Source organism: Copadichromis virginalis, linkage group LG11, assembly GCF_057382275.1.
Source record: "Copadichromis virginalis isolate Kocher_CV1m ecotype Utaka linkage group LG11, C_Virginalis_male_GT1.1, whole genome shotgun sequence".
In the NCBI taxonomy this organism is placed as follows: Eukaryota; Metazoa; Chordata; class Actinopteri; order Cichliformes; family Cichlidae; genus Copadichromis; species Copadichromis virginalis.
The window spans coordinates 38,436,848-38,447,934 of record NC_140628.1 but is presented as its reverse complement, the minus strand read 5'-3'; the positions used below and the strand labels follow the sequence as shown (position 1 = coordinate 38,447,934).

The 11,087-nt window shown below is 42.6% G+C and overlaps 1 protein-coding gene and 1 long non-coding RNA gene across 3 annotated transcripts in view; both read right to left on the bottom strand.

Moving 5' to 3' along the window:
- The window catches only part of LOC146699444 (apoptosis-associated speck-like protein containing a CARD), a 59,815-nt gene extending 53,066 nt beyond the window's left edge, over nucleotides 1-6,749 (bottom strand). For both annotated transcript variants that reach the window (XM_085472366.1, XM_085472367.1), the window contains exons 1-2: nucleotides 6,206-6,749; nucleotides 3,466-3,718 (exon numbers count right to left, since the gene is read on the bottom strand). In XM_085472366.1, coding sequence (XP_085328492.1) covers nucleotides 3,466-3,709 — 244 coding nt within the window. In that variant the 5' untranslated portion in view covers nucleotides 3,710-3,718; nucleotides 6,206-6,749. The remainder of the gene's footprint in view (nucleotides 1-3,465; nucleotides 3,719-6,205) is intronic.
- A 259-nt stretch (nucleotides 6,750-7,008) lies between these two features.
- On the bottom strand, nucleotides 7,009-7,705 carry LOC146699443 (uncharacterized). Its single transcript, XR_014922828.1, has 2 exons — nucleotides 7,563-7,705; nucleotides 7,009-7,053 (listed from the first exon to the last, which is right to left on the bottom strand). It is a non-coding gene; the product is annotated as an uncharacterized LOC146699443 (long non-coding RNA).
- Nucleotides 7,706-11,087: the final 3,382 nt, after the last annotated feature.

Genomic DNA, 11,087 nt, shown 5'->3' with positions numbered 1-11,087 from the left:
ATGCTTCCTCCTCACCGTGACCCAGCCGCCCTGATTCCCCAGCTGCTTGGGGTCTGCCGGGGAACAGCTAGCGGGGCCTACGCTATTTTCGGCTGCACCAGCTACAGGGGCCTGGCTAGCTGCGGGTGAATGAAGGGTGCGAAGCCGAGTCTCCAATTCAGTAATCCTGGCCTCCAGCGCTGCAAATATGCTACATTTGTTACAGATATCATTACTGCTAAAGGAGGCCGAGGAGTAACTAAACATCTGACACAATGAGCAAGAAAGTGCAGGAGGGACAGGTGAAGTAGCCATGGTGCTAATGAGTCGGCTACGAGCTAAGCTAGGCTAGCGAGACAGTACAGAGACAGTGAGTGAATACTTTGGCTATAAATTAGGTAGTGAGTACACAGAAAGTGTGCTTCGGAGGAAGCACGTGAAGATTATACTATGAAAGAAGAATGTATTTAAAAGTTGTTAATTAAATCGCTAAGCAAATAAGCTACTCAGAAACACCACTGTGTTTGAGCAGGAACAGGAAGTGATACTCTACCACAGAGCGAGCGAACACCAAGTGACAGCGCCACCAAGATGTCAGTGGCTTCTATCTCCTCCTTTGGCCAGCCTATTACCCCAGCAGGGTACCTGATCACGGGCAGGGTGTAGGTGTTGATGGCCAGGATCTTGTTCTTACCATTCAGCTGACTCCTCAGGACTTGCCTGACCCTCTGCAGGTACTTGGTGGTTGCAGCCTTTCTAGCGGCCTCTTCATGGTTCCCATTTGCCTGCGGGATCCCCAGGTACTTGTAACTGTCCTCTATGTCTGCAATGTTGCCTTCTGGTAGTTCAGTTCCCTCAGTTCTGACTACCTTCCCTCTCTTTGTTACCATCTGACTACACTTCTCCAGCCCGAACGACATTCCAATGTCATTGCTGTATAGCCTGGTAGTGTGGATCAGTGAATCGATGTCTCGTTCACTCTTGGCATACAGCTTGATGTCATCCATGTACAGGAGGTGGCTGACAACTGCTCCGTTCCGTAGTCGGTATCCGTAGCCAGTCTTGTTAATGATCTCACTGAGGGGGTTCAGGCCTATGCAGAACAGCAGTGGGGACAGAGCATCTCCTCGTTAGATCCCACACTTGATGGTGACTTGTGCTATGGGCTTGGAGTTGGCCTCTAGTGTTGTACGCCACATCCCCATTGAGTTCCTAATGAAGGCTCTTAGGGTCCCATTGATCTTGTACAATTCTAGGCATTCCAGTATCCAGCTGTGGGGCATTGAGTCATAATAATTGTAATCAATCCAGGCAGTGCACAGGTTGGTCAGTCTGGCTGACTGTTCTGTCTACCAGTAGCTGGTGTTTTGCGCCTCTGGTATTCTTGCCAAGTCCTTTCTGTGTCCCGCTCATGTATTGACCCATGTGCCTGTTCATCTTAGCCGATATGATGCCTGACAGGAGCTTCCATGTAGTACTGAGGCAGGTTATTGGTCGGTAGTTGGAGGGGACCGGTCCCTTCTTGGGGTCCTTGGGGATCAGGAACGTCCGACCTTCGGTTAGCCATTCCGGGTGTCCCTCGTTAACTAGCAGCTGGTTCATTTGTGCTGCCAGACGCTCGTGGAGTGCAGTCAGCTTCTTCAGCCAGTAGGCGTGAACCATGTCGGGCCCTGGTGCTGTCCAACTCTTCATACTGGAGACCCTTTCTTGGATATCTGCCACTGTGATGGTTACTGGACCCTGTTCAGGGAGGTCGCTATGGTCTGCCCTCAGATCCACTAGCCACTGAGCATTGCCGTTATAGGTTGCGTCCTTCTCCCATATGCTCTTCCAGTATTGCTCTGTCTCCAGCCTTGGTGGTGCTGTTCTCTTATTATTCCCCAGTCAGACACTACTGACTGGGGAACGAGAAGGCAAACACGAGGACAGAAGTAAACTACACAGAGCATGGGGGTACAGGGACCCAAACCTAAGCAGTAGAACTCTCAATCCAAGGAGAACAGAAGAGCTAGAAGTACAAAGTAAAACCCAAAACACAATCATCCTAAGAAAACAAAAGTACAAAACTCAAAACACTGGCTCACCGACCCAGGACCGTGACAGTGGGAGGTGCTGTCCATGATGAACGTTAGGTTAGACAACATCCTCTCCTCAAAACATCCTCGATGGACTTCAGCGGACAGTCCTGGACAGTCCTGGCCCTTTGGACCAGAGATTAGAGAGATTTGACCTGCAAGGCTACTCAGGTTTCTTCATATCAGGGAAAGTAGGGCAGACACTTGCATGTCAAGGCAGTGAGGCTGGACCAGTCCCCTCACCTACATCGGCTCCAGAACCCTGCATTATCTACTGGATAAGACTCAGAGGATCAGCCAGACATGTCTAGATCTGTCCAGCAGCCTCCTCCTGGTAGGACATTCCCAGATAGACTTAAAGGAAACTCATTTCTGTTTGTATCCATAATCTCATTCTTTCAGTCCTCAGAGCTTGTGACCATATGCATGGGCAGGAACATAGCTCCACCTACAAATCTAAAACATCAGGGCCCGCTCTCTCCTCACCAGGGCAGATCAGCAGAGCATCCACATCACTGCAAACACAGCACTAATCTATCTGTCAATCTCCTGCTCCACTCTCCCCTCCCCTGTGAACTCCCTTAGATACTTAAACACCTCCAAATGGGGGAACTCGTCCGTGACCTGGAGTGAGCACTCCACCCTTTACCAGCTGAGAACCATGGCCTAAAACTTGGAGGTGCTACTTTCACCCACTTGTTGCACATTCAGATTCAAACTGCCCCAGTGAGAGCTGGAGGTCGTGACTCCATGAAGCGCTTTGTCTCTCCAAAGCGTGCTGCACATGCGTGTCTGTTACATGCTTCCTTGATATGGGTTGCGTGACCAGAGAACTCCAGCTCTCTCAGGTACAGTAGATGCAGCTACGTCTCCAACATTCTGATGACTTCTAGTCTGGAAAGTTCCCCATCCAGACGATGAAGGCAGTGATGGCATCTGAGTCTTTCTTCTTTATAAACACTGACAGATACTAGATACTGTGTGTTACTTTAATTTAGGACCAGCTGCAACTGAATAAATTCACAATACAGTTAATAAGTCCCATTTATTAAAACTGTAAAGGTGGAATTGTTTGACTGGAGTCCTCTGACACCTACAAACATTTGTATTTTTAAAGAAGCACCAATCAAAGCAGAAATAGAAAATTGTGTGAAACATTAGCAACAAACTGACAAATTCATTAAAAATTTAAATGACAGAAAAAAACACATCTGTGAGGTATGACAAAAATCTACCACAGACTTCAGTCAGTATGATGAGGGTTAATAGTGACATAATTATAACCTGTAGAGCTGCTTGAAGACTTTCCAACCATGTTGAATGATGTTGGATGTTTTTGTTCTGATCTGATCAAAATACTGTAACTGAGCTTGTGTCTTTGTTGTCTTATTTGCGTTTCATGAGGTGATACCTGATAATCTCTGCACCAGATCAGTCCTGTTCATCTTCATTAAAGCCTTTCTGGTCTCCTCCACACTCTTTCCTCTGTACATCTCCTCCATCAGCTCCACTACATCCTGTGTGTTTGCTGTTTTCAGTCGGCCCCTTGGCTTGGATGATAGATCTTTCTCCAGTTCAGTGAGTGACTTGAACTCAGCAAAGTCCTCTGGACTCAACTGGTTCAGTGTTTCAATGAGCAGCTTCTTAGTCGTCATAGTTACCACCTGGAAAATGAAGAAATCATATTATACATGAAGGACAGCATGTCTGCTGTTTGTTCATTTGATGGATGGAAACGGACTGCTTTGTATTTCACTAATGACAACATTACTGACATGGACGTTTGTTACTTTTCTATCACCCAAATGAAAACTGTGATTGGACGTGAACGTCAAACATCAGCTTGAACCTTGAGTAAAATTGTGTAATAAAAACATGCAACCCACAGCAGCGTGTGTGTGAGTTTGAGTTCAGCTTGTTGGAAAGGCCCTCCACAACAGTCTCGTTTTCTTTTCTTTTTTTTTTTGTGTGTCCCGTTTGGATCTTTAGCCATCAGAATTGTTGTCTGAAGGCCAAGAAAGATGCCAAGTGGATTTGTTTTACCAAGTGGATCATCGTGGCCTTGCCATATTGGTCCATTTGATTGACCTTTATTATAATTATGTATTTATTTTATTTTCAGTTGCTACAAACGGGACAGACATGACTGGGGGATAGGACAGGGAGAAAGAATGGAAGAAAGAGAGGGAGAGAAAGAAAACCAAAGGGGAGAAGAGACGGTGAGAAGGGGGAAGAAAGAAAGAAAAACAAACAAAACGCCTGGATCACCTGTATGGAGAAAAAAAAAACAGAAGAGAAAGAAAACAAAAAAAAAAGAGCAACATAATAAAAACAGCACCATCACAATAAACTAGAAACCACCAACCCCCAACACACAGGGCATCAGCCACCGGCAGGGAGTGTGGTGAGGGGAGATAGGCGTCCGTACTTTGGAGGGCCTGAGATGTACCCAGAGAGGTTGGGTCTTATAGACGCAGACGAACAGGCGCACACGGACACAAACCTGCATTCCCACCCCATATGCACAACCAAATACTCGGCACTCACCCAACGTGTAGACAGACACAAATAGACACTGCACAGACAGTCGCACTCCCCAAACATACTCTATATCCCAGGTCCAGGTACCCCCCGCCCTCAGAGGGGCAAGCCGCACCTAGACCCAGGAGATGTAACCCTTCTCTCTGGGGTGGAGGCAGTCTCGTTTTCAAATGTGCCTCCTTGCGACAATGAATTGCCCACCCCTGGTTTATACAAACTCTTTCAAATTAAAAGCCCTCTAGATTCTCACAGGTGAGAAACACTTTAATTCTCAACAAGGCTTTTATTTATGATAGAAGTAACTTTTAAGTTTAAACTGCAGATGTCTATTATTAAAAGATACCTCCGTTATAAAGCTTTCAAATGTATTAAAATGTTCATATATTTTTGTATCACATGCCATTACATCCTGTCACACACACACACACACACACACACACACACACACACACACACACACACACGCTAATAAGTAAGCTTGAAAAACAGGAAATGCTATGCAACTGTCTCTTGGTATAAATAAATCTGACTGCAAAGCCTCGGGTGTGAGTATCACTCGATCACTCACCCGTGCACGTAGCTCTATAAAACTCCTTTTGACTGTCTTGTATTCCTTCATCGTATTTAAAAATGTCACACACCACTGACAATTTACTTACATGAAGAAGCCTTTTAAAAACAAGCGTGTCCATGCTGACAGGTGTACACACGGGGACTCACACACACAAACTACACCCTTTTTGGCTCCTACCTCAAAGCACACTGTGCGCTGTCGATCTTACTGCTGCACAATAATGTTTAACATTTAGTATTTACTGTTATATTCACATAGATCATCATGATGTTGTTTATTCTATTGCTCTCGTCTTCTTCTGCTTGTTTTCTTTTTTCTTTCTCAACAGGTGATCCAGGTTAAAATAAAAACTCTTTCTCTCCCTCTCTTTCTTTCATTCTTTCTCCCTGTCCTATCCCCCAGTCATGTCTGTCCCGTCTGTAACAACCAAAAATAAAATAAATACATAATTATAATGAAGGTCAATCAAATGGACAAATATGGCAAGGCTATGATGATCCAATTGGTAAAGTAAAGCATCTTTCTTGGCCTTCAGGCAACAATTCTGATGGCTAAAGATCCAAACGGGACACAAAAAAAAAAGTCTTTCCTGGAGAAATTTGAGGTTGCAGATGTCACCCATCACTATACTGTACCCCAAAGTGTCCCGAAAACTCAAAAGCTCCGCAGTTTAACATGGCCCGGGTGTGTAGTTGACACTGACCAAATATGAAGGTTATCAAACCCCAAATAGGTGGCGCTACGGAGCCATTTTCCAATGCTCATATGTAAAACCATTAAAATACGAAATTTTTCACCAGACCTGATGCGTGTGCAAAACCTCCTGAGTTTTTGAGTATGTTTAGGCCCTCAAACAGGCCCTTGTTTTGCCTGAATAATAATAATAATAATAATAATAATAATATAATAATAATAATAATAATAATAATAATAATAAGAAACAGAGCAGATAGAGGGCCTTCGCACTCCCCTAACAAGGAAGCAGGACTACGAATGTGAACTTCCAGGAGGAAGCAGAACTTAATGCCGCGCTTACCTTCAATACTTCATGTAAAATGTGAACACCTGGAATCACTGCTGATGGAAAATCATTCTTCAGTGTTTGTGAAGCAGCTTAGTGTGAGGCACTGTTCTCCCGCTGCTTTCTCTCACTTTCTGTAAACGCTGAGGCGGAAAAACTTCCGCTTTTCTGCGTCTCTCTCCTCCCAGCTGTCAGCCCGCCTGAATAACGGAGGCGCCTTGATGCGACTGTTGTTCTAATTTTGCGCCATAGAAATAAACCGAGTTGAAATAGATGTTACCGCCTTTCCATCAACGTTACCTTTGGCTCAGGTATGAGTAGAAAGAGTGACGTCGTGTCTCTTTAATCAGTCTCTGCATCTCCAAAGCAACAACGGATACACCGAGTTTAATAAATACTGAATCCGTTAATAATAATAAAAAGTTCCATAATCCAAAGTAAGCATCACATTCACATGCTAACTAGAGCTACTTATGTCTGACTGAACACTCTTAAGCTGTAATTTACCACAGACGGTATAAATCTTTAATACTGTGTGTTTCTGTTATTCACTAAACTGTCAACGTTTCCTGGAGGTTCGACAGGGGGCGAAACCAACCCACTGAATTAACAATGGTACAGGGACGAACGCTGGTTTGAGGGCGGAGTCCTTCACTCTGTCGTCAGTGGAAACATTATTGCTGCAGACTCCACATTAACACTGTGAGAAGCATCCAGTTTCAGAGATGCTTCGTCTGTTTCATCGTGTTTAATGTTCAAGATGAGGATGATTTACAGCCTGAATCTACTGAATGAAAGCTGAGTTAAAGTCACACTCACTCTCTTCAACAGTGCAGCTCCATGTTCATCCACAGAGTGTTTCTCTGAGGAGGAAAGACATTTACCATCAACTCTGAGGATTCAAACATCATCACACATCCAAGTAGAATCAGCCTTCAGACGACACAGATGATTTAAAAGAGAAAATCATGTGAAACTAAATAAAATGACATAAGAACCCAACAAAGAAACCCTCCATCCTGTCCAACCAAAGTAACTGGGGGTTCCCAGCTGTGATAATGAGAGAGGGTACACCTGTCCACCTCAGGTTTTAAACAGACAGACAACCTTTCACACCCACATTTAATTTAGAACCAGCAATAAAGCCAACAAGCATGTGTTTGGACTGGAAACCAGAGCACTCTGAGGAAAAGCATGCAGGCACAGGGAGAACATGCAAACTCCACACAGAAAGGTTCCAGCCAACCAGGAGGCTCAAACACACAACCTTCATGCTGTGAGGACACAGTGCTAACCACTGCACCACCATGACACCACCAACACAAAAACCTGTTGATGACACAGAGTTTACACTCATGCATGTTGGTCTTACCTCTGGATGCTGAGCTGCTCTCTGGTAACTTCTGCACCAGATCAGTTCTGTTCATGTGCATGAAAACTTCTCTGGTCACCTCCACAGACTGATGACCAAGTTCATCCACCATCAGATTCACTACATCTGCTCTGGTTGATGATGGACTCATCCAAATAAAAATTGACTCCAGGAATCTCTTGAACTCCTCGAGCTCAAATCATTCAAAGCTTCCAAAAGCAGTTGTTTCACAGCTGCCACCATTGCCACCTGGAAAAGTCATTCAATTTGCAGGACATTTATTTATTTATCCATTTTATCCAAATAAGCTCTTTTAGAAAGTTCAGTATGATTTCTCATAATCACAAAAAAGCAGAAATCGTGAGAAAAATGACTCAACATGAGAACTGATGATACTTTAGTCCTCTGACTTTCAGCCTGCTGTCTTGTACTGAATCAGAGATGTGACATGACTCACTTTGTGGATCAGTGCAGAGCGTCGTTCATCCACAGAGTGTTTCTCTGAGGAGAAAAGTGCTCAAAGTCACTCACAAGAGACTTACTTACCAACTAACAGTTGTATAATCTTCAACATTACATTTAAAGCTCAACTATGATAGACACTGTTTGTGTTATTCAGTCTCTCAGACTGAAGGAGTCACTTTTTGTCATTTTTTTGTTCCTTGAACACTCATAAATTCTGATTTGGACAACAATCTGTCTTTTCTCTACAATATTTTTATGAAAGACAAAAACTTTACTTATGAGACATCTTAACCACCATAGTTCATTTAACTTATTTCATCTTTGTTGTCTTACTTTTGGGTTCTGGGCTGCAGTCTGACGGCCTCTGAGCCAGATCAGTCCCCTTCATCTCGTTTAAACCCTCCATGGTCTCCTCCACTGACCGCTCACCGTAAGTCAGGACCATGAAAAACACCGTGTCCTGCAGGTCTGTCCTCATGTAGATGATTCTTTGGATGTCTGACTAATGTTTGTAATGAATTTTACGCAGGACTTCCTTGAAAACCTCAAGTTCCCAGTAACTCAGACCAGCCAGGGTTTCCAAAATCAGCTCAATAACAGACGCCAACCTTTCTACCTGAGAAAAAAAAGGTAAATGCGACTTTTCTCCAGGTTTTTTTTCCATCTCATCAACGTTTCATAAATGTTTAGATTACACCAGACACAGTTACAAGCAAATGATGTAAGTGATAATTACACACCTGATTAACATTTATTCCAACCTGATGAATTTAATCTTTCTGTTTATCTTTTCTACATGTAGGAGTTTTTTAAACTGAACATGTTCAGTGAACGCTGCATCATTTAAATACAGTCATAGGTGATATTACTCACTTTCTGGCTCAGCGCAGCCCAGCATTCATCCACAAAGTTTCTCTGGGAGAAATATTACAATATCATGGTTACCATGAGAAAAGAAAGTGTAGCAGCTCCACAGCAGACTCGTCCACAGTTTAATGCTTTTCAGCACAATCTTTATTCATACTTACACTCGGTTGCTGTTACAAACACACACGGCTGCAGCTTTTCAGCCGCCACAACAACAACTCTCAGGATCAGGTACAGATTTTAAAGCTGATGCTGGCAAAGTTAGAAAGGTGCCGGCTGTGAACAACACCTCATCTATCTATTACTTCATTTGTTCTCTTTAGGCTCCACAATGATTGTCTGTCTAGTGTCTGTCGCCCACCTTAAATCCATTCATAACTTATTTAACGTCAGGGTTAATGATCAGAAAACAATTAAGTGTGTAAGGAAAGAATTTAGTCGTTTGTAATCTTAATATTAATGTCTGTGTTTTATTTAACAATATCTATTATTAAACACTTCAGTGAAAAAAATCCTCCTGCCTTCTTTCAGGAAGACAAAAAAACTTCCATTGTTCAGTTTTTGTGACTTGGGTCAAAGATTTTGAATCAACTCTTGATAAATTTTTTTATTAGGGATAATTATTCTCTTACCTTTGAGTCCTGAGCTGCTCTCTGACAGCCTCTGCACCAGATCAGTTCTCTGCATGTCCCTGAAAACATCAATGGTTACCTCCACAGACTGTTGGCCACATGTTTGCACCATCGCGTTCACTATATGTTTTCTGTTTGTACTCGGTGGGAATTGTGGAAGGCCCCTCTGAAAACATGTGAACTGCAGGAACCACATGAACTCCTTGAGACCCTGATCACTCAAATCCTCCCGTGTTTCTAGAAGCAGATCTTTAACAGCTGCCATTGTTGCAACCTGGAAAATTCAAACATTCATAAAGAAAAATTAAATATTAATGTTTCTGTTGCTGTTTTAAATATTAAAACTAATTAAAGACATTTAAATCATGTTTTCTCTAAAAACTTAAAGATAAAAAAGCCAACATTTATAAAGAAAATATATCATTTCCACACTAAGACTTTTTTTTAGCAATTACATTAGGCATTTCTATGATAATGTATGATTTTTCTGATGATCACCTAAACCACAGATACATTTAGTAACGAGGGCCTGAGCATTCACAGTGTGAAGACCTTGCTGTGTATTCACTATTATTATTATTGTCTGTGAAGGTTCCCAGTCATCCAGGTCATCGTAGTCTAAGGAGCTTGGAAAGAAAAGTGTCTGGACTTCTTTAAGTTGCTTGAAGACGTGTCACCTCTCATCCAAGAAGCTTCTTCAGTTCTAGGATCAAATGGTGGAGAGTCCCAGATTTAAACCCAGTGGGAGTTTCCCCCCAAAGACGGACGAAGGACCCCCTGATGATCCTCTACCTAATCACATGAGCCAAGGTTATTGGTGAGGACAATTCAATAATCGCTGATTATTGGTGGGGACATGTCCCTTCCGTCCATGCCAAATCTACGCCCTTGCTCCTTAGACTATCTGGGATAATAAATTTCATATTGCATGCATATATGTCTACCAATTAAATCTGGCCTGAGGTCTGCCATGTTTTAAATTCAGTTATTTCTCTCAGAAATTTGAGATCAAAATTACGACTGTGTTACCTTTATACTGTCACTAGTTAGTGCAAATAGCTCAATGGGACATAGAAACCTTTAAATTAAATTCCATCACCTGATATATATTCTCAAATAATATCAAAGCTTTGAAAGCTGTTTACGGTCAGAATTTTTTGAAAACTGTAATTGTAAATAAATTCAAACAATTGAGCTTCTCTCTCTGTGTTAAACATAAATATAAACAGCGGCTTGGACAAGGCATAGAAGCCAAACAGGTTCTCCAAAACCTGTGTTTGAAGTCTGGGTCTGCTGCTCTAAAAAATTAATATACATAAAGCAAAATGTGTCAAATTAACCAACATGTTAGCTGTAGGGACTGCTGCTGCAGCACCGTCAACAGCAGTACCAGCATAGTAACAAGACCTCACACTCACAGTAGGCGGCTGTTGATAGCACCATCCATGGAGAAGTGCAACTGATAAGAAACCAACAACAACTTCACTAGCCTAATTAAAAAAATGGTTTCAATATCAGTGATCAAAACAAAATTAAATATATACATACTATATATATGTGC